We start from the raw sequence: 24,262 nt of genomic DNA on the forward strand, positions 1-24,262 counted from the left end.
CCATTCCATTCAAGGTGACAACAACCAAATGCCAAATGGAGGGATATGTGATATTGAATTATATTACATTTGGAAACAACATGTCTATGTATTCAAATGTGCAGCTGTGAGAAATCCTGGTAAATATGGATGTGGCTTTGTTCACGGAACGACAGTGTATCCCTGCCTCCCAGGACACCAAAGTCTGTGTTGACATTTGTAAGGGTGAAACTGCAGACAAACTGCTGAATAGAAATACATGTTTGTATGGATTATTGTGATGGAGGAGGGTGGACTTTAAAAGAGAAGAAGAGAGAGACCCACGTTGTTCTTTCAAATACATCACTGTATAAAGAAAACCAATTAAGTGCTCCATCTCAATGTCCATGCTAACACACTACTGTAAGTGGTGTATCACCAAAGACATCTGAACTCCTGCATGCTCTTAGCATTGGCAGTTGTGAATCAGGTCAGCTATACATTTTCCCTTTTGACCTTTCAATCATTGATATGACTCATTTAATTGCTTCCATTTGTTTTCATGTAGAGAGGTGTTACTTACTTTGATTATATGGCTATGGGTTCCTTCAAATCAGCCGACCACTGGCTACCGCAGGCTAACGTCCACTAGAGGAGTTTGTTTCAGACCTCTGGGGGGGAGATTTCACTGGACTATTTCTACATGCAGCACTAGATTCTGTACTTGTGGGGCCAAAAAACAAACGTACCTTCTTTATCATCAAATAAACATTGCTCCTAAATACTAGTTTAACACACAAGAGGTATACAACAGCATGCTTTTTGTAAGAATTTAGAGTGCATTGAGTGGCTACAGAGTTGGTGTTTCTTTGCTACGCATTTTATTACCTCTGATGATTGCTTTGTTTATATGTCTGTCTGTGATGATTGTTATGTCTATGTGATTATCGTTATGTCTATCTGTGGCGATTGTGTTGGTGTCAATCATACTCAAAAGCGAGAGCCATTGAAGCGGAGGTTTTATGAATCCTACAATAGAAGGAGTACTTAGTACATAAGTCACTGTATGTGATATCAATATTTCACAGGCCCAATGACAGATCATTGCCATTCAATGATCACTTGAGCGCGTTCATATAGTCCTTGTGCGAGGTAGCTCCGCCCATCACAGGTCTCCTGCAACCTCAGACATGGATATCTCTAATCCCCCCCGGCAGGTATGGGAGTGTGTTATATCCTTGGTTCTTAGTGTCACGCCTGTCACAGCTGTGGGATACAGAGAGACTGCCACAGAGAAGGTTAAAGCAGGTTTATAAAACTATGTCTGCTCCCTTTGGGATGTTGTCCATTGAAGCACAGGAGTTACAGCTGAACGGCTGACAAACAAGTGTTACATCTGTAGACTACCAACATGCCCCAGGGTAGTCCCGCCTCAAGCTTAATGAGTTCCCTAGTTGGCGCTCAGAATGATAATATGGATGGGATGATGATACCAGAGGTGTGGGCTCGAGTCACATGGCTTGGACTCGCGTCAGACTCGAGTCACAAATATGATGACTTGGACTCGACTTTGACTTTAACACCAATGACTCATGACTTGACTTGGACTTGAGCCTTCTGACTCGAAACCCTCCCCAAGCCCAAATACTAAAAACGATGCTATTAAAAAAAGTGTGCAGCCATCAACTCTTCATTTAACGGATTAAAGTTGGAATCGGACAGCAGCCAATCAAATTGTGTGTGGCAGTGCAGAGGAACGTTGGCGGCTGAATTCAGATTGAGCCCTTGGAAAGATGATATAAAGACAACGCTGTATCAACCAAAAAAATTGATTGGAACTTGCAAAACATGCGGGAAGAAAATTACAGACGGAGGCGCAACAATTTCCAACTTTGTTCCACATTTGAAGCTGCACAAAGAACGGTAAGTCGTGGCTAATATAGCCGACAGCTATATATTCTATTACTTTACTAGTGTATCATGTAGGCTAGCGTAAAGTTAAATCAATGAGCCTCCACACAGTCAGTCAGCGCGGGAACATGATCATTGCACCCAAGACTGAGCTACAACTAGCTAGGCAGTTGGTAACCTAAATCCTGCCTGACATTCCTAAAACTAGGTTGGGCAATTGTGTACAAGCCTACATCGCCCGATTGTGCCCCATAGCGACCCTCGATAGTCGATCACATTTGCACACACTGTATTATTGACTATATGTTTGTTTATTCCATGTGTAACTCTGTGTTGTTGTATGTGTCGAACTGCTTTGCTTTATCTTGGCCAGGTCACAGTTGTAAATGAGAACTTGTTCTCAACTGGCCTACCTGGTTAAATAAAGGTGAAAAAAAGCACATTATGACTTGTTTAGGACTCAAAAAAACTCAAAGTTAAAGACTTGAGACTTGACTTGATACTTGACGGTCTTGACTTGAGTGACTTGGTCCCACCTCTGGATGATACTATATGAATTTACTCTTGCTGATCCAGGTACTGGTGCTATCTGAATGTCTCTGTCACGCCTTGGTCGTAGTATATTATGTTTGTCTTCATTTATTTGGTCAGGCCAAGGTGTGACATGGGGTTTTGTGGTGCGTTTTTGTCTTGGGGTTTTGTGGGGTGTCTAGCATAGTCTATGGCTGCCTGAGGCGGTTCTCAATCAGAGTCAGGTGATTCTCGTTGTCTCTGATTGGGAACCATATTTAGGTAGCCTGGGTTTCACTGTGTGTTTGTGGGTGATTGTTCCTGTCTCTGTGTTAGTTGTCACAAGATAGGCTGTATAGGTTTTCGTGTTACGTTTGTTGTTTTGTATTGTTCGTTTGTTCATCTTTATTAAAGAACATGAGTAACCACCACGCTGCATTTTGGTCCGCTCCTCTTTCAACAGACGAACGCCGTTACAGTCTCTGGCTGACCCAGGTACTGGAACTACCTGAATGTCTCTGGCTGACCCAGGTACTGGAACTACCTGAATGTCTCTGGCTGACTCAGGCACTGGTACTACCTGAATGTCTCTGGCTGACCCAGGTACTGGTACTACCTGAATGTCTCTGGCTGACCCAGGTACTGGTACTACCTGAATGTCTCTGGCTGACCCAGGTACTGGTACTATCTGAATGTCTCTGGCTGACCCAGGTACTGGTACTACCTGAATGTCTCTGGCTGACTCAGGCACTGGTACTACCTGAATGTCTCTGGCTGACCCAGGTACTGGTACTACCTGAATGTCTCTGGCTGACCCAGGTACTGGTACTATCTGAATGTCTCTGGCTGACCCAGGTACTGGTACTACCTGAATGTCTCTGGCTGACTCAGGCACTGGTACTACCTGAATGTCTCTGGCTGACCCAGGTACTGGTACTACCTGAATGTCTCTGGCTGACTCAGGCACTGGTACTACCTGAATGTCTCTGGCTGACCCGGGTACTGGTACTACCTGAATGTCTCTGGCTGACCCGGGTACTGGTACTATCTCAATGTCTCTGGCTGACCCAGATACTGGTATTATCTGAATGTCTCTGGCTGACCCAGGTACTGGTAATATCTGAATGTCTTTGGCTGACCCAGGTACTGGTAATATCTGAATGTTTCTGGCTGACCCAATTAGTCGAATGGTTCTGACTGACCCAGGTACTGGTACTACCTGAATGTCTGACTGACCCAGGAACTATCTGAATGTCTCTGGCTGACCTGGGTAGTCTAATGGTTCTGACTGACCCAGGGTCAGCTCTACAGGAGTCAACAGTGAGATTAGCACCTAAAAGCCTCATTAGTGAATCTGCCATACAGCTGCTCTCCTCAGACAGAGGTGTTCGAGGTGTCAATCACTAGGAGATGGAGAGATGGAGAGAGAGAAAGAGAGAGTGAGGGAGAGGGAAGCTGGGAGAAAGACAATAAAGATGGAGAGAGAGATTGGGAGATGGAGCTAGAGAGATGGCCACTCTGGGTTTAATGATGATGTGCTAAGAGAGATAGCTAACAGCTCCCTAAATAAACTGTTCAGTGTTATTGCTGCCATCACTGGCCTTTAGCAGCCAAACTGCTCCTTCAAAGAGTATTCCCATAAAGGGGTTCTTCAGAAGTGCTCTGTTTGTGCCCTGCTGTGTGTGTGTTTTCAGAAAATACCAATTCTGTTTAATGTCGCGAGTATTTGTCATGTATGGAGCACTAACCTGTAATAATAGGACAAGTGACCTTGTGACATGAAAACCACTTGAGTATGGGGAACTTTTACAGGGACAATGTTGACGTTGCCTCAAGAGAACGCAAGGAGTGGTTTGATGTTGACCCTGACGTGAGACATGGTTCTCTTTCCCTCTGTATGTGGGTGTGTAATGTCAGTCTAGTGTGTACTCACATTGTGCCAGAATGCCAGATAGAGCGCTCTTGAACTTGTCCTTGGCTTCCTCCATCTCCTTCTCGTGGGTGGCCTTTTGACACATCAGCTGGCGGATGTGGCTGTTGGACGACTGGATCATGGAATAGAAGTTGTTGGCGTTACGACGGTTTACCTCGCCGCGTTCCACCCACGTCAGCAGCACGCGCACCGCCTCTGCAAATGCTGCCTCATCTGAGGAGAGGATAGGGTTATTAAAGTCAAACTTGAGGTTAGGGTCAGTAGCTAGATTTGTTAGGGGTCAAAAAAATATGTAATGTTAGGGTTAGGGTTAAGAATCCATTTGTGGTTTGAAAGATAGAATTCAGAATTAGAACATGAATTTCTGCATTAAATAACAAATGATTCAGTAGGATGGTTTGAAAGTTATTCACTATCAAGGCCTGATAGTGAACTGAGAAGAGAGGCGCCACAGAGAGAGCAGAGAAGCAGGAAGTCACAGTGTTTGCAGACCAAACCATTTCCGTGGAGACCTTGATGTGTCACAGTTCATTAGAGAAAAAAAGTATATTAATTCATCCCAAAGCTGATAGCAGGAGAGGAGAGGAACGGGGGGGGGAGAATAGGGAAGGAGGGGAGACAGGAGAGGAGAAAGAGTAGGAGAAAGAATAGTGATATCTTTAATGAAATCCCTCAAATTCATTCTAAATGGCACCACAGCTTCTGGCTTTTCTCCAGTACTGTTCTGAATGTGAACTAGAGGGCAGTGAATGAATGGAATAAATATAATGTTTCAAATGCCTTTGTATGAACAACAGTGGCTGTTTTGCATTATTCATTTTTGGGTCGTAGACTGATAAGGGGATGTCAAGAGACAAGAGTGTTATTGATTTTCATTGTTAATGACACTCAGTGGTGTAATGGAGGGTATACGCCGGAATACACCGTATACTCACTTTGTTTTCAGTGGGAATTGCATATACTCACATTTGAATCCCCATGATGCGTATCAAAGTAGCGTACTGGAGGTATATGCCGTATCATTTAATAAGGCTGATGGAACAGAACATCATGTTTAGCTTAAAATGTTGATAAACTATTATTTCTTCACATTTTAAGCGCTGCAATGCGCACACAGCGGTAGGCCTACACTCAAATGCTACAAAATGGAAATCATGGGTTTTTAATATGACTAGGATAATGCCTTTGGCTGCTAGACAAAGAAAGTTTGAAAACCAATAGAACAGGAAAGCGCAAATGAGAAAGTCTTTATAAAAAAATTGCCTCCGCGTTTCTATGGTGGGATTTTGGCTACAGGCTACTTTGAAGCAAGGTCAGACATTCCTCATAATATGAAGTAAAAAGTCCAGGTTTCAAACAATTAAGTGTCAAGAAAAATATAGTGACGCTAATGACAGGCCTAACCGTCTTCTGGTCAATGGAAAGGCTTTCCCCAAAATGAAATGTTAACTAGCTAAAAATGAACCGATACCTACCTGGCAGAATGATATCATGATTATTTGCGTCAATCCAGTGGGCATTTGTTTTTGCAAACGCTACAGAAACACTGCTAACCAAGCAACAGTGTTAGGTGCCTGCTCAGATGAAGTGAGAAAATTATAATTTTCCCAGGCCTCAAGTGGTCTCCTGATGTGGTTTAAGCATGGTTGTGGGCTTAGAACATCCAATTGTTGTTTTTCTATTAATAAAGTGTGACTTGAGAGCAAAAACTAATTTGATTTGTTGAACATCTGAAACCTTTGAATGTCGTACTCAGTTGACAGTCTAGTAGGCCTACTTGCACAGTGCAGCTTGGGGTGGCCTGACTGTGAAAGACCAATATGGGATTGATCATTTCATGTCATCTAGGGTGTACAGATGTAAGATCTTAATTTGATCACTCTTCTGTTTCTGCATATAGCCATTTCTCCAGGCACCACTAATGACACTGGTTGCTCATTACATTACATTTGGTTAGTGCTTATTGGTTTCCTAATAAATCCTCTAACTCGACACAAGGAGGGGAAGAGAGGGTATGAGAGAAAATACAAATCACTCACTCGCTCTCTAACACACACATACTAACACAGATTGAGCAGCTGGAAGCCTTTTCAGTTGATTTAAGATGAAGCTCACAAAAGCCTCCCCCGCACACACGAACCCCCTCCCCACACACACATACATCCATCACTGCTTTCGATATTGAATCAAAGTGTCAGAAATGAATGTGTCATAACTAGAACTCGCTGAGGTGTTACTCTATATTATAGAATGATTTAGATTTCCAGGCCCTCGACAGTCACTAGTCCTTCCTGGTAACTACAGTTCCATTATTAATACATATTCTCAGTAGGTATCAGTACTAGTCAATCACTGACAATGACCAGGGCCCATAGATTATTCATAGTTGGACTGAATGAGGCTGTGGCATCTGATGAACATAATTATCACCTTCAATGTCATACAATGCATCTACACATCTAGGGAGCTAAGAGGCTAATCAAAATAACACACTTTGACGAGGTCCCTAAAGAGTCAATGCACAAATACAGTAAGAGCAGCGGGATGTGTTGAAGAGATGTGTAGATACTAGAGATCGACCGATTAATCGGAATGGACGATTAATTAGGGCCAATTTCAAGCTTTCATAACAATCGGAAATCAGTATTTTTGGGCACCGATTTGCAGATTTAAAAAAAATTATAATATATATTTGTAATACTTTTATTTAACTAGGCAAGTCAGTTAAGAACACATTATTATATTCAGTGACAGCCTAGGAACGGTGGGTTAACTGCCTTGTTCAGGGGCAGAATGACAGATTTTCACCTTGTCAGCTCAGGGGATCCAATCTTGCAACCGTTCAGTTAAGCTGCTAGCTAGCATTAAACTTATCTTATAAAAAACAATCAATCATAATTACTAGTTAACTAGTGATATTACTAGATATTATCTAGTGTGTCCTGCGTTGCATATAATCTGACTGAGCATACAAGCATACAAGTATCTAAGTATCTGACTGAGCGGTGGTAGGCAGAAGCAGGCGCGTAAACATTCATTCAAACAGCACTTTCGTGCGTTTTGCCAGCAGCTTTTCGTTGTGGGTCAAGCATTGCGCTGTTTATGACTTCAAGCCTATCAACTCCCGAGATGAGGCTGGTGTAACCGAAGTGAAATGGCTAGCTAGTTAGCGCGCACTAATAGGGTTTCAAACGTCACTCGCTCTGAGCCTTCTAGTAGTTGTTCCCCTTGCTCTGCACGGGGTAACGCTGCTTCGATTGTGGCTGTTGTCGTTGTGTTGCTGGTTCGAGCCCAGGGAGGAGCGAGGAGAGGGACGGAAGCTATACTGTTACACTGGCAATACTAAAGTGCCTATAAGAACATCCAATAGTCAAAGGTTAATGAAATACAAATGGAATACAGGGTCCTATAATTCCTATAATAACTACAACCTAAAACTACTTACCTGGGAATATTGAAGACTCCTGTTAAAAAGAACCACCAGCTTTCATTTGTTCTCATGTTCTGAGCAAGGAGCGTAAACGTTAGCTTACTTGCATAGCACACATTGCACTTTTACTTTCTTCTCCAACACTTTGTTTTTGCATTATTTAAACCAAATTTAACATGTTTCATTATTTATTTGAGGCTAAATTGATTTTATTGGTATTATATTAAGTTAAAATAAGTGTTCATTCAGTATTGTTGTAATTGTCATTATTACAAATTATTATTTGTCATTATTACAAAATAACCGTCCGATTAATCGGTATCGGCTTGTTTGGTCCTCCAATAATCGGCACCGGCGCTGAAAAATCATAATCGGTCGACCTCTAGTAGACACTAAAACATCCGGCTGCTGCCTGGCTGTCACAAATGTTCACATCTAGCAGCTCAACTGAAAGTAGAGAAGCCACATTCATAACATCCGCAGTTAAAATGTTACTGCTCTCTCTGTGAAACAGTCAATGGAGAACATGTCAAGGTGTTTGGGCTAAGACAGCAGCGAGGCTAACGGTTTTGCTAACCTCATCACTACCTGTTATTCACAAAATATGATGTTGACTTACTTTCCACTGGAATCCTCACATTCGGACATCTTTAAGTAGTACATGTTGTGGGAGGGGATATTTTTGTACTACAGAAGATTACAGTAGCGGGGAAGCCTATGCTTTCCTTTCGCCATCTTTAAGTGTATAAATACATACGCACAAACGCATGCATGCACACATCAATCAAACACATTAAAGGGATACTCTTCAATAAGTCGTGGAGCCCCACCTTTAATCTTGTCTCCCAGCTGACTACACTCGTGGTCTGAGTAATGGACGATGAGTGGAGGAGAGGGGGGTCTGAAACGGTCCTCCTCCATCCTCCTGCGGTGCCTCTCCTCTCTGGCAAACATGCGCTGACGACACTCCCACTCATACAGGTCATCTCTGGCTTGGGCAAAATCCACATGGAGCCGCCCTGTGTCCTTTTTGTCTGTACTGGAGCCCAGACGCATACGGTAGCCTGGGGAAGAGGGGGGAGCGAGAGCAAAGGGGGAGGGAGGAGGGGAGAGAGTTAGAACCAGGTGGTAACATCACGGTGACATTTCACTCTGTTAATCGGACAGGTGCAGGGCAGTAGTATGCGGGAAATACACACACCACTTTCTGTCAGCCACCTGCATCTCTATCTTGATGCCTGACATCCTCTATTTGGGTTAAAACGATCTGTCCATCCACCTGTCTCTCCATCCCTCTGAGGCTCTCTCCGTATTTTTTATCTGTTTCATCCTCTGTCACAGCTGCATCCCAGCTAAAGTAGCTTTTCTGGGTTGGAGTAGGAAACGACTCTGCTCTCTCTATACTAATTTATAGAGGAGACCTTAAGAGAGACTAATTGCTCCTCTAGTGACATGGTAGGAATTGCTAATTGCTCCTCTTTCCTTTTCCCTCCTTTTCTCCTCTCATTCTTCTTTCCTCTCTCTCTCTGCCACTCCTATCTGTTTCTCTGTCTCTCTTTCTGGTGTCTCTCCCGCTCGCTCATTCTGTTGCTCTCACTCTTTGTTTCTCTCTCTCCAGTCTCGGCCAAAAGGGAGAAATTAACGTGGGCTTCCAGTTTACTTTTGCCTCTCTGCGTTTTGTGGGGCTGTGATATATGTCCTTCAGTTTGCATACAGAGAGAGATTTAATACGTGGCTGGAGTCTAGTAGCTTTAGAAAAGAGAGAGATTTAAGATATGGCTGGAGTCTAGTAGCTTTAGAAAAGAGAGAGATTTAAGGTGTGGCTGGAGTCTAGTAGCTTTAGAAAAGAGAGAGATTTAAGATGTGGCTGGAGTCTAGTAGCTTTAGAAAAGAGAGAGATTTAAGATGTGGCTGGAGTCTAGTAGCTTTAGAAAAGAGAGAGATTTAAGATGTGGCTGGAGTCTAGTAGCTTTAGAAAAGACAGAGATTTAAGATGTGGCTGGAGTCTAGTAGCTTTAAAAAAGAGAGAGATTTAAGATGTGGCTGGAGTCTAGTAGCTTTAGAAAAGAGAGCGATTTAAGATGTGGCTGGAGTCTAGTAGCTTTAGAAAAGAGAGAGATTTAAGATGTGGCTGGAGTCTAGTAGCTTTAGAAAAGAGAGAGATTTAAGATGTGGTTGGAGTCTAGTAGCTTTAGAAAAGAGAGAGATTTAAGATGTGGTTGGAGTCTAGTAGCTTTAAAAAAGAGAGAGATTTAAGATGTGGCTGGAGTCTAGTAGCTTTAGAAAAGAGAGAGATTTAAGATGTGGCTGGAGTCTAGGTAGCTTTAGAAAAGAGAGAGATTTAAGATGTGGCTTGAGTATAGTAGCTTTAGAAAAGAAAGAGATTTAAGATGTGGCTGGAATCTAGTAGCTGGAAAAAGGAGATAAGATAACAAAACACCCTCTGGTGTCACATGACTAATGGGACTGGTACTGGTGATTCATTTCCTCCATTCAGAACTCTATTTATTTAACTACACATCTGCTATTGTCACCTCAATAGTAAGGGTATCGAAGACATTTATTCCACTACACCTCTAGTTGTCTTCTCATTGACCTGCATAGTGATGGTCTGAGTCAAGAGAGGGAACATTTATTCCACAACACACCTAGTCGTTTTCTCATTGACCAGCATAGTTAAGGTCTCTGACTGGAAACAGGTTGCATTCATTTCATGATGTTTAATAGGAAACATAGGAAGCGTACCAGACAAGAAGAGGGCTCTGTCTACATTGAACTCTTCAGTGAATCGGATGTGGCAGAAGTTCTTCTTGCTCTTGCGGATGGCGATGATGTCACCACACTGGCCAAACACCTCCACGATGAGTGCCTCGGTGGCATTCTCTGGCAGACCGCCCACAAACACCGTTTTACAACCTGGAGGGCGCTCCCTCATGGCCGGAGAGGGAAGGTCTGTAGATGAGAAGAGAGAGAGTCATCAAAACAGAGAACTAACTGTAAACCTGGAAACAAAGAATGGTAATAAAGTATTAATTGGACCTGAGTTTTTTTGAAATATTTCTTTTATTTCATCTTTATTTAACCAGGTAGGACAGTTGAGAACAAGTACTCATTTACAACCGCGACCTGGCCAAGATAAAGCAAAGCAGTGCGACAAAAACAACACCGAGACATGGGATAAACAAACGTACAGTCAATAACACAATAGAAAAATCTGTATACATTGTGTGCAAATGAAGGAAGGAGGTACGGCAATAAATAGGCCAATAGTGTTGAAGTAATTACAATTTAGCAATTTACACTGGAGTGATATATGTCCAGATGAGAATGTGCAAGTAGAAATACTGGTGTGCAAAAGAGTAGAAAAACTAAAACAAATATGGGGATGAGGTAGGTAGTTGGTTGGATGGGCTATTTACAGATGGGCTGTGTACAGCTGCAGCGATCGGTAAGCTGCTTTGACAGCTGACGCTTAAAAGAAATCCGCTACGCCCCCCAACGAACCATCAAACAGGCAAAGCATCAATACAGCATCAATAAGATCAAACCCTACTACCCCGGCTCTGACGCTTGTCAAATGTGGCAGGGCTTGCAAACTATCACAGATTACAAAGGGAAACCAAGTCACACACTGCCAGACGAGCTAAATACCTTCAATGCTCACTTCGAGGCAAGCAACACGTGTGAGAGCACCAGCTGTTCTGGGCGACTGTATGATCACGCTCTTCATAGCAGATATGAGTAAGACCTTTAAACAAGTTAACATTCACAAGGCTGCAGGGCCAGACATATTCCCAGGATGTATACTCAGGGCATGCGCTGACCAGCTGGCAAGTGTCTTCACTGACATTTTCAACCTCTCCCTGACCCTGTCTGTAATAACTACATGTTTCAAGCAGACCACCAAGGTAACCTGTCTAAATGATTATCGCCACATAGCACTCACATCTGTAGCCATGAAATGCTTTGAAAGGCTGGTCATTGCTCACATCAACACCACCATCCCAGACACCCTGGACCACCCCAACAGATCCACAGATGATGCAATCTCTATTGCACTCCACACTGCCCTTTCCCACATGGACAAAAGGGACACCTACGTGAGAATGCTATTCATTGACAGCTTAGAGTTCAACACCATAGTACCCCAAAGCTTATCATTAAGCTAAGGTTCCTGGGACTTAACCTCTCCCTCTGCAACTGGATCCTGGACTTCCTGACGGACCGCCCCCAGGCAGTGAGAGTAGGCAACAACACATCTGCAACACTGATCCTCAACATGGGGGCCCCTAAGGGGTGCATGCTTAATCCCCTCCTGTACTCCCTGTTCACCCACGACTGTGTGGCCGCACACGACTCCAACACCTACCACACGATGGTGGTAGGCATGATCACCGGCAGCAATGAAACAGCCTTTACGGAGGTGTGGTGCAAGGACAACAACCTCTTACTCAACATCAGTAAGACAAAGGAGCTGATTGTGGACTACAAGGAACGGAGAGCCGAGCACACCCCCCATTTACATCGATGGGGCTATAGTGGAGCGGGTCGAGAGCTTCAAGTTCCTCGATGGCCACATCATTATCATGGTCCAAACACACCAACACAGTTGTGATGAGGGCATAACAATGCCTCTGAAAATATGTGGCACGGGCCCTCAGATCCTCAAAAAGTAATACAGCTGCACCATCGAGAGCATCTTGACAGGCTGCATCACCGCTTGGTATGGTAAATGCTTGGCATCCGACTGCAAGGTAGTGCGTACTGCCCAGTACATCACTGGGGCCGAGCTTCCTGCCATTCTGGACCTTTATACCAGGCGATGTCAGAGAAAGGCCAACAAATTTGTCAAAGGGGCGGCAGCGTAGCCTAGTGGTTAGAGCATTGGACTAGTAACCGGAAGGTTGCGAGTTCAAACCCCCGAGCTGACAAGGTACAAATCTGTCGTTCTGCCCCTGAACAGGCAGTTAACCCACTGTTCCCAGGCCGTCATTGAAAATAAGAATGTGTTCTTAACTGACTTGCCTGGTTAAATAAAGGTAAAATAAAAAAATAAAAAAAGACTCCAGCCACAGACTGTTCTCTCTGCTACCGCACGGTAAGCGATACCAACACACCAAGTTTGGAACCAACAGGACCCTGAACAGCTTCTACACCAAAGTCATAAGACTTCAAAACAAGACTACTAAATAGCAAATCAAATTGCTACCTGCATTGATCCTTTTTGGGGATTCTACCCACACATACCTGCCTTGCGAAAGTATTCGGCCCCCTTGAACTTTGCGACCTTTTGCCACATTTCAGGCTTCAAACATAAAGATATAAAACTGTATTTTTTTGTGAAGAATCAACAACAAGTGGGACACAATCATGAAGTGTTACCACAATCCAGGTGTTAGAATGGCCAAGTCAAAGTCCAGACCTGAATCCAATCGAGAATCTATGGAAAGAACTGAAAACTGCTGTTCACAAATGCTCTCCATCCAACCTCACTGAGCTCGAGCTGTTTTGCAAGGAGGAATGGGAAAAAATGTCAGTCTCTCGATGTGAAAAACTGATAGAGACATACCCCAAGTGACTTACAGCTGTAATCGCAGAAAAAGGTGGCGCTACAAAGTATTAACTTAAGGGGGCTGAATAATTTTGCACGCCCAATCAGTTTTTGATTTGTTAAAAAAGTTTGAAATGTCCAATAAATGTCGTTCCACTTCATGATTGTGTACCACTTGTTGTTGATTCTTCACAAAAAAATACAGTCTTATATCTTTATGTTTGAAGCCTGAAATGTGGCAAAAGGTCGCAAAGTTCAAGGGGGCCGAATACTTTCGCAAGGCACTATACATCCCAAAACACACACTAAATATGCCAACACACAAATGCATACTGACGCCGCACACACACTGCTGCTAGTCACTATACCCCTACCTATACAGTTGTAGTCAGAAGTTTACATACACCTTAGACAAATACATTTAAACTCAGATTTTCACAATTCCTGACATTTAATCCCAGTAAAAATTCCCTGTTTTAGGTCAGTTAGGATCACCACTTTATTTCAAGAATGTGAAATGTCAGAATAATAGTAAAGAGAATTGTTTATTTCAGCTTTAATTTCTTTCATCACATTCCTAGTGGGTCAGAAGTTTACATACACTCAATTAGTATTTGGTAGCATTATTTTTAAATTGTTTCACTTGGGTCAAACATGTCGGGTAGCCTTCCACAAGCTTCCCAAAATAAGTTGGGTGAATTCTGGCCCATTCCTCCTGACAGAGCTGGTGTAACTGAGTCACGTTTGTAGGCCTCCCTGCTCACACACACTTTTTCAGTTCTGCCCACAAATTTTCTACAGGATTGAGGTTAGGGCTTTGTAATGGCCACTACAATACCTTGACATTGTTTACCATTTTGCCACAACTTTGGAAGTCAGCTTGGGGTCATTGTCCATTTGGAAGACCCATTTGTGACCAAACTTTAACTTCCTGACTGATGTCTTGAGATGTTGCTTCAATTACATTGACATAATTTTCCCCCCTCATAAAGCCATCTATTTTGTGAAGTGCACCAGTCCCTCCTGTAGCAAAGCACCCGCACAACATGATGCTGTTCTTCAGCCTGCAAAGCTTCCCCCTTGTTCCTCCAAACATAACAATTGTCATTATGGCCAAACAGTTCTATTTTTGTTTCATCAGACGAGAGGACATTTCTTCAAAAAGTACAATCTTTGTCCCCATGTGCAGTTGCAAACCATAGTCTGGCTTTTTTATGGCGGTTTTGGAGCAGTGTCTTCTTCCTTGCTGAGCTGCCTTTCAGGTTATGTCGATATAGGACTTGTTTTACTGTGGATATAGATTATTTTGTACCTGTTTCCTCCAGCATCTTAACAAGGTCCGTTGCCTTTGTTCTGGGGTTGATTTGCACTTTTCGCACCAAAGTACATTAATCTCTAGGAAACAGAATGCGTCTCCTTCCTGAGCGATATGATGGCTGTGTGGTCCCATGGTGTTTATACTTGCGTACTATTGTTTGTACAGATGAACGTGGCACCTTCAGACATTTGGAAATTGCTCCCAAGGATGAACCAGACTTGTGGAGGTCTACCATTTTTTTATGAGGTTTTGGCTGATTTCCTTTTGATTTTCCCATGATGTCAAGCAAAGAGGCACTGAGTTTGAAGGTCGGCCTTGAAATATATCCACAGATACACCTCCAATTGACTCAAATTAAATGTTATGGAATTTTCCAAGCTATTTATTAAAGGCACAGTCAACTTAGTGTATGTAAACTTCAGACCCACTGGAATTGTGATACAGTGAATGATAAGTGAAATAATCTGTCTGAAAACAATTGTTGGAAAAATGACTCTGTGTCATGCACAGAGTAGATGTCCTAACTGCCTTGCCAAAACTATAGTTTGTTAACAAGACATTTGTGGAGTGTATGTAAACTTCCGACTTCAACTGTATATAAAATTAAACTGCTCCACGAAAATGTGCATATGAAAACTGTAACTGGCACACAGATCGGTATAAATGGTCAAATAAATTGGCATTCCACATGAGAAAGGTTGCCAACTCCTCCTGTAGCCTATTACCGGCAACTTCAGGAGAGTAATGGCAAAAATGGTGGGGTCAGGCTAAGGTTTTTTTCTTCCTCTAGATCTCTGGCTCCCTCTTGAGTTATTTGTGTCTTATTTCATCAAACAGTAAGCGTAAAGCATCAGACAAGCTCAATGCATATTGTTGATTTTATAAAATACATGGTGTGTCTATATACAGGTATATACGACTTTCGGTCGACCAAGATTTGTTTTATTCGGAGACAGCCCTAGTCTGTCTCTACAAGGTGTGCGTGTACCCATGAAACGTTCTTCTTGGCTGGAGAGTTTAAAAGCTGTCAGATTGAAATGGAGTCGATACGGCCCTCCAGAGCTTACATGGGTCAGTTCAGGTAACTGGGAAACATTGAAATCATTTCATTTGTCTGCATTTTAGATCAGACCGCTGGAGTCTAGTGGCATTTACAATGCATGAGGGGATAAGATAATGCTTATGGTTGCATAAATGAACTGTGAGGAGAGAGATGAACCCTGTGGTGGTCTCAGTCATAGTCAGCACTAAGGTAATAGAGAAGGTACATGGTAAGAAAAAGGACAAAAAGTCAGCAAAAAAAGAAACATCCTCTCACTGTCAACTGTGTTTATTTTCAGCAAACTTAACATATATTTGTTTGAACATAACAAGATTCAACAGTTGAGACATACACTGAACAAGTTCCACAGACACTGTGACTAACAGAAATGGAATAATGTGTCCCTGAACAAAGGGGGGTAAAAATCAAAAGTAACAGTCAGTATCTGGTGTGGCCCCAGCTGCATTAAGTACGGCAGTGCATCTCCTCCTCGTGGACTGCACCAGATTTGCCAGTTCTTGCTTTGAGATGTTACCCCAGTCTTCCACCAAGGCACCTGCAAGTTCCCGGACATTTCTGGAGGGAAAGGCTCTAGCCCTCGCCCTCCGATCCAATAGGTCCCAGATGTGCTCAATGGGATTGAGATCCGGGCTCTTCGCTGGCCATGGCAGAACACTGACATTCCTGTCTTGCATGAAATCACGCACAGAACGAGCAGATGGCTGGTGGCATTGTCATGCTGGAGGGTCATGTCAGGATGAGCCTGCAGGAAGGGTACCACATGAGGGAGGAGGATGTCTTCCCAATAACGCACAGCATTGAGATTGCCTGCAATGACAACAAGCTCAGTCCGATGATGCTGTGACACACCGCCCCAGACCATGACGGACCCTCCACCTCCAAATCGATCCCGCTTCAGAGTACAGGCCTCGATGTAACGCTCATTCCTTCGATGACAATCGGAACTCGACTTGTCAGTGAAGAGCACTTTTTGCCAGTCCTGTCTGGTCCAGTCCTGTCTGGTCTAGCGACAGTGGGTTTCTGCCCATTGGCGACGTTGTTGCCGGTGATGTCTGGTGAGGACCTGCCTTACAACAGGCCTACAAGCCCTCAGTCCAGCCTCTCTCAGCCTATTGGGGACAGTCTGAGCACTGATGGAGGGATTGTGCGTTCCTTGTGTAACTCGGGCAGTTGTTGTTGCCATACTGTACCTGTCACACATGTGTGACGTTTGGATGTACCGATTCTGTGCAGGTGTTGTTACACGTGGTCTGACACTGCGAGAACGATCAGCTGTCCATCCTGTCTCCATGTAGCGCTGTCTTAGGCATCTCACAGTACGGACATTGCAATTTATTGCCCTGGCCACATCTGTAGTCCTTATGCCTCCTTGCAGCATGCATAAAGCACGTTCATGCAGATGGGCACTTTTATTTTGGTGTTTTTTAGAGTCAGTAGAAAGGCCTCTTTAGTGTCCTAAGTTATGGTTCATTGAACAAGCATGGGAAATAGTGTTTAAACCCTTTACAATGAAGATGGTTTCTCACCCTGAAAGTAGTCTATGGTCCAGGAGAAACTGGAATGCATGGTTCGGTTTTCTTTAAACAGCCACTACAAACTTCAGCAAATTTTAGCCGCCACTGGCTAAAAACCCATGGGAGCGATAGGGGCAACTGTGCAATTTGTAAAGTGAATTATTTGGTTTGATATTATCTAAAGGTGATTTGACCTTAATAAAATTAACATCGCTTGGTTGTCCCAATCACTTCCGTAGATTTGTAACGTGTTGCGGCTAAAGTTAAAAAGAGGGAAATAGACTTACGTGGGTTGGGGGGGAAGAGGGTGCAGCTTTGGCAGTGGATGATCTCCTTGACGATGGGCAGATCTTGGGGAAGGGGGGGCGGGGGTACGTAACCAAGGCCAGGCATCATGGGGTTCATGGGAGCGATGCCCGTCATCATGCCAAGGCCTGAGTCGAAATCTGAAGGAGATGCACACACACATGAAAATCTCAATGTGGGATGAACCTGTGGAAATTTGTGTTTTTCTATGTGTATTATTCCATTCTCATGTTTCATGTGACATTATACATTTCTCCTTGAGTACTTTGTGGAGGTTCTGTCAACACTGGTGAAACACAAACAGTTTATAAATAACAGAATCTATTCATGAATAAAAGAACATTCAGACATCTTGCATATTTAAAGTGGAGCCACGGCTACATGAGATTCTACTGACTCTCTTCTCTGTTGCTGATTGGCTGACCTTTAATGTTCTGTCTGTAGAGAGAGCGAGATGGATCGAAGAACCAGCCTTCCTTCACAGGTAGGGGACTATTGATTTAGACTGCAGCTGGATACACTCTGCACGCACAGACACACTAGCTATCTATCTGCAGAGGGTTTTAGTGTGTGTGTGTGTATGTGTGTGTGATGGACCACAATGTGAGGCCTGACTGTGACAAAATTGAAAAGAGTATAACAAAGTACCACTTTTTAACCTCTATGTAAATTATGTTTAAATCCCACTTTGTGAGAGAGACAAGGATGCTTTTCAATAATTTCAGCTTTTTGTGTGTGAGTGAGGAAGGTATAAATAAGGATGAAGGATGAGGAAGTGAGGGGGTCACAAGCCGGACATGTAGCTGGACCAATCAGAGGAGAAGACAGTAACCGGAAGTCTAGGTCTGCTTAATCCCTCTCTGTGGCCGTTATTGATGACCTCATATCTTATATTCATGCCCGGGTGATGACTTCCCCAGACCAGCGACGCAGAGGAGAGGTAAAGTGATGGCAGGAGTAGAAATAGAGGAGGGAGCGGTACAGCAGACTCTGTGTCTGCTGAATACCAAGGCCAGTCTCAGTGGCAGCTCTGGTCTCCGGGCTGGCTGAGAGGCCCACAGAGGAGCTCTCTGGTGGGTCTCAGAGAGAAGTGGAAGTGGTCCTTTTCTGAATGATGCAGTGAGGCCCACTGCAGAGCTCTGTCATGGGCCGTACTGTGGCAGGTGTGAGCTGATTCGTAACTGCCCCTTAGTACCCTGACACTGAGGAAATGGGAACAGTGCTGAAGAAAACACTCCTAGCTGGCACACTCATATACCCATTCTGAGCACAGAGAAGATCTGGTTTGATCAAGACAAAGCTGTTGCCATTTCGCTGCTGCCTTTTCCTTATTCCTTCCAGTGTGTGTGTGTGTCTGTGTGTGTCCAATTCCATTGAGAGCCAGAGGACAGAGGCATGCAGTAGAGCTGTTCTTCTCAGGGATATTCAGCTACAGTAGCTACAGTAGGATTCTCTGTACAGACAGAACAATGGAGACTCAACCCCCGGATTCAAGTTTTACATCTTTCAACATCTTCGGTTGAAAACACCCACACACTAACAAAAACACTATCGTCAGTGTGAAACAGGCCTCTTTCAGTCAGAGGTAAAACTCTGTAGAGACACAGAGAGCAGGGATCTCCTCTTGAACAGAAACATCAGTGAAGAACTTTATTCTCTCCACCCACACAAGGTCTCTCTCGCCATCTCTCTTCCCTCTCCCTCCATCTTTATGTCTCTTCATCTCTCCTCTTCTCTCTCTTTCACGAAAGCACGGTCGCCAAAACACACATCCCTCCATGTTAAACAATCGACTTCCAAGAGGTTTGTTCAGGTCATTACATTTCATGCTGCCCGTCAATCAAAAGTCCAGCCAGAAGAAAGAATTTGGCATTTGACTCGAGATACCTCCTGGCCATCCAACACAACGCATTAGTCCTCCCTTTATCCTCCTTCTGTCCCCCCTTCCTCCCCCTATTTTACAGGGTAAACCACCCCTCCAGCAGAGTAGGTACTGGGTGGAGGGAGGAAGGAATGCAATGAGGCATGCTGGGTAATAGTTTCTGATGAGGAGAGCAGGTCGGAGCACCTAGAACACGAACAGAGGCTCCAGTCTCAATGTGCTGCCAGACATCATCTCTACTTAACATAATGTATCTCTTTAAATCACTATCAGAGATGCTCTTTCAATCTCCTCCACACTTTTGCAACAGATATCCCTCTATCTTCATCTCTGCCAAAGATCTGACTCTCTTAGTCCTCTCCAGCCTGAATGCGCAGCATACTTCTGTACCTCTGTCAGAAAACTAGCCTACTTCTCAGCCTATGAATGTGCAGCTACAGATCTCACTCTCTGTGTCTCTATCAGTCCTCGTTCTGCCAACAGCACTGGCTGCGCACCTTGGAACCACTTACAGCTCCTTAACACTAAGTCAGCAGTTACAGAGACACAGAGGGCCAAGAGTCAAATGCAATTGGAAGGGTTTTCTTTTTCTTAGTTATTTATTCAGGTAAATACATGTTTAAGCCAGGAACGCAAGAAGCTCCTTATATCCACTGCTTCTACTAGTATAATATGAATAGTTCATATATATTATCAGATACAAACCTATGAGACCAAAACATTTGCTTGCTAATTTCACTGTCTGCTACTTCTATTAGTTAGTATATTGTATAAATAGTTAAAAAGGGGATGACAGTAAGACTATACACCCAGTGTGTGTGTTAGAAGGGGGCAGTGACTGTTGAGGATATAACAGAACTGTATGAGTCCCCAGGGAACCCTCCCTAGAGCCTGTTTATGTGTTCGGAGGGGTGTGTTTGTCAGGCTAAATCAATTCAGAGAAGAGTGTGTGGGTGTGTATGAGTGTGTGTGTTGCAGACTAAATGCTTCCCTGTGGGTGTTTAACATGCATCAGGCTTGACAACTAGCTTGGTCTGTCCACACATCTTCCTCATACACAGTAGTGTGTCTGGAGAACTCACAACTCTAATCAAAATACAAACAAACAAATCAATGACATCATCGCTGTGAATATAGAACAACAAGTCTTATATTGCAGCGATTCTGCAGTCGGAAAGACAACAAGTCCTTTGAGTGGGGTCTCTACGGAAGCCTGGTCCCTATAAGCCAGCATGCTCTCTCCTGTAAGGACTAGAAGAGGCCCTAACACAATTATTTCCACAAGGCATGCTATGTGCCCAAAAGGCACAATGTCCCCACAGTGGAGGGTTTACGGTACCATGTGCCCACAAGGCACCATGCCCCCATAGTGGAGTTTCTACAGTAGCCTGTCTCCGCAACATACCATGCCCCCATAGTGGAGTCTCAAACAGTAGCCTGTCCCCGCAATGTACCATGCCCCCATAGTGGAGTCTCTACAGTACCCCGGCCTCATAAAACAACATATCCTCACAGCGGAACCTCTTCAGTACCACGTCCGTCCCCGCACAGCATTTCATTTATGTAAGTTGAGTGAGCCTGATCTTCCAGTAGCTATACTGAATACAAAAACACAACATACAACAATTTCAAAGATTTTACTGAGTTACAATTCATAGAAGGAAATCAGTCAATTGAAATAAATTCATCAGGCCCTAATCTATGGATTTCAGATGACTGGGCAGGGGCGCAGGCCCACCCACTGGAGAGCCAGGTCCAGCCAATCAGAATTAATTTTTTCCCCACAAAGGGGATTATAACAGACATAAATATTCCTGAGCACGCCACTCCTCATCCGATCCTGCAGGTGAAGAAGCTGGATGTGGAGGTCCTGGGCTGGCTTGGTGACACGTGGTCTGCGGTTGTGAGGCTGGTTGGATGTACTGCCAAATTCTCTAAAAATGACGTTGGAGGCGGCTTATGGTAGATGAATTAACGTTCAATTCTCTGACAACAGCTCTGTTGGACATGTCTACAGTCAGCATGTAAATTGCACATTCACTCAAAACTTGAGACATCTGTGGCATTGTGTTGTATGAGAAAACTGCACAATTAGAATGGCCCTTTATTGTACCCAGCACAAGTTGCACCTGTGTAATGATTATGCTGTTTAATCAGCTTCTTGATATGCCACACCTGTCAGGTGGATGGATTATCTTGGCAAAGGAGAAATGCTCACTAAACAGGGATGTAAACAAATTTGTGCACACAATTTCAGAGAAATACAATTTTTGTACATATGGAAATTTAAAGACATGTTGCATTTATATTTTTGTTCAGTATACTTGGCTCTAGAAAGACTGATGATGCAATGACTTGGTGGCAGGTGGTGTTGCTTACCAGAGAGCCAATACATCTAATCAAAAGTGCAGTTTAAAGGGGAATGGAAACACTAGGATTTAGAACGGTAGCCTACTGTAACTGTAAATCGCCATATTGGCACTGTTGCGTCACTGGCAGGAGAGAAAATGTTGTAACTCCCAAAAATGGCTGAATTTACAGAGTAGCTCCGAGTCTGAGAAGTAGTTTAATACAAAGAATGAAATGTTAGTTAGGGTGCCTATAAACCTACTGAAGCCATTCATGTTTGAGCTGATCATTGTCCCAGATCAAATAATTTGTTCTCGTAGCAGTAACAACACAGACATGCTGCCTGAAACACCTCAGCTAGAGGGTCTGCTAGATAATGGCTAGAGTAGGAGTGTGTGTGTTATAGAGAGGTGGTGGCGATACAGCCCAAAATCCCAGCTGGTTGTGGCTGTATTACATCCAGTCAGAGGTTCCTGTCAGTCTGTCTGTCTGGTGACTGTATTACATCCAGTCAGAGGTTTCTGTCAGTCTGTCTGGATGGCGATGTACTACGTCCAGTCAGAGGTTTCTGTCAGTCTGTCTGGATGGCAATGTATTTATTGGACGTGTCCTGGCAGAAGAGGTTACGCGACCAGTTAGCAGCCGATATGCCAGTTAAATAATTGGTGAAATGTTGCTTGAATATAAATGGTTTAAGGTTAATATCAGTAGTGGATAGGTGCTAAATATATAAAATCAGAATCCTATAACAATGTTTATCCCCAGTTTGAATCACAGAAAGCATCATGAAATCTCATTCTAACCAATAATGTTGCATGCTCATTATAAATACATTGAGATTTAGTTTCGGTATCAGACTAACTTTTCTTATGATTTTGTTTGCGGAGCACACAGGCTGGCAGTTTATTGGCAGTTCAAGCTATGGGCACAAGGGAGAATTAGACGAGGTGTACATCGTCTCATCCCTGCGTGTGTTGTTTCTTCCATAAGGCGAGCACACCCAAAAGCAAAGGCATTGAATAAAAGTTAAGAAAACCAGTTCATTTAGTAAATCGATGCTTGCGCCTTATGTAAAAATAGTGTTTGTTAGCTTGTCCACTATAACAACAGGTTCAAGCGTAACCAGATAAACTTGCTTTGAAGATAAAACTAATCCCGTGCCCCTGTCAGAGTACTGAATTCAACTAGCTTTGGCTACCGTCGATTGGAAAGGAATGGTAACTACACTGGGCAGCTAGTTGGCAGAGTCAAAGTAGACATCAATAATACAGTGGGGCAAAAAAGTATTTAGTCAGCCACCAATTGTGCAAGTTCTCCCATTTAAAAAGATGAGAGAGGCCTGTAATTTTCATCATAGGTACACTTCAACTATGACAGACAAGATGAAAAAAGAAATCCAGAAAATCACATTGTAGGATTTTTTATGAATTTATTTGCAAATTGTGGAAAATAAGTATTTGGTCACCTACAAACAAGCAAGACTTGTCTCTCACAGACCTGTAACTTCTTCTTTAAGAGGCTCCTCTGTCCTCCACTCGTTACCTGTATTAATGGCACCTGTTTGAACTTGTTATCAGTATAAAAGACACCTGTCCACAACCACAAACACTCCAAACTCCACTATGGCCAAGACCAAAGAGCTGTCAAAGGACACCAGAAACGAAATTGTAGACCTGCACCAGGCCGGGAAGACTGAATCTGCAATAGGTAAGCAGCTTGGTTTGAAAAAAATCAACTGTGGGAGCAATTATTTGGAAATGGAAGACATACAAGACCACTGATAATCTCCCTCGATCTGGGGCTCCACGCAAGATCTCACCCCGTGGGGTCAAAATGATCACAAGAACGGTGAGCAAAAATCCCAGAACCACACGGGGGGACCTAGTGAATGACCTGCAGAGAGCTGTGACCAAAGTAACAAAGCCTACCATCAGTAACACACTACGCCGCCAGGGACTCAAATCCTGCAGTGCCAGACGTGTCCCCCTGCTTAAGCCAGTACATGTCCGGGCTCGTCTGAAGTTTGCTAGAGAGCATTTGGATAATCCAGAAGAAGATTGGGAGAATGTCACATGGTCAGATGAAACCAAAATATACTTTTTTGGTAAAAACTCAACTTGTCGTGTTTGGAGGACAAAGAATGCTGAGTTGTATCGAAAGAACACCATACCTACTGTGAAGCATGGGGGTGGAAACATCATGCTTTGGGGCTGTTTTTCTGCAAAGGGACCAGGACGACTGATCCGTGTCAAGGAAAGAATGAATGGGGCCATGTATCGTGAGATTTTGAGTGAAAACCTCCTTCCATCAGCAAAGGGCATTGAAGATGAAATGTGGCTGGGTCTTTCAGCATGACAATGATCCCAAACACACCACCCAGGCAACGAAGGAGTGGCTTCGTAAGAAGCATTTCAAGGTCCTGGAGTGGCCTAGCCAGTCTCCAGATCTCAACCCCATAGAAAATCTTTGGAGGGAGTTGAAAGTCCGTGTTGCCCAGCAACAGCCCCAAAATATCATTGCTCTAGAGGAGATCTGCA

At 43.6% G+C, this 24,262-nt stretch overlaps 1 protein-coding gene across 2 annotated transcripts in view; it reads right to left on the reverse strand.

Annotated features, from left to right (window-relative positions):
• Positions 1-24,262, reverse strand: part of LOC109905334 (ecto-NOX disulfide-thiol exchanger 2-like) — a 256,082-nt gene that overhangs the window by 60,151 nt on the left and 171,669 nt on the right. For both annotated transcript variants that reach the window (XM_020502640.2, XM_020502641.2), the window contains exons 4-7: positions 17,476-17,634; positions 10,488-10,694; positions 8,573-8,806; positions 4,313-4,525 (exon numbers count right to left, since the gene is read on the reverse strand). In XM_020502640.2, coding sequence (XP_020358229.1) covers positions 4,313-4,525; positions 8,573-8,806; positions 10,488-10,694; positions 17,476-17,634 — 813 coding nt within the window. The remainder of the gene's footprint in view (positions 1-4,312; positions 4,526-8,572; positions 8,807-10,487; positions 10,695-17,475; positions 17,635-24,262) is intronic.

The sequence above is a fragment of the Oncorhynchus kisutch genome, linkage group LG15 (genome assembly GCF_002021735.2).
Source record: "Oncorhynchus kisutch isolate 150728-3 linkage group LG15, Okis_V2, whole genome shotgun sequence".
Classification (NCBI taxonomy): Eukaryota; Metazoa; Chordata; class Actinopteri; order Salmoniformes; family Salmonidae; genus Oncorhynchus; species Oncorhynchus kisutch.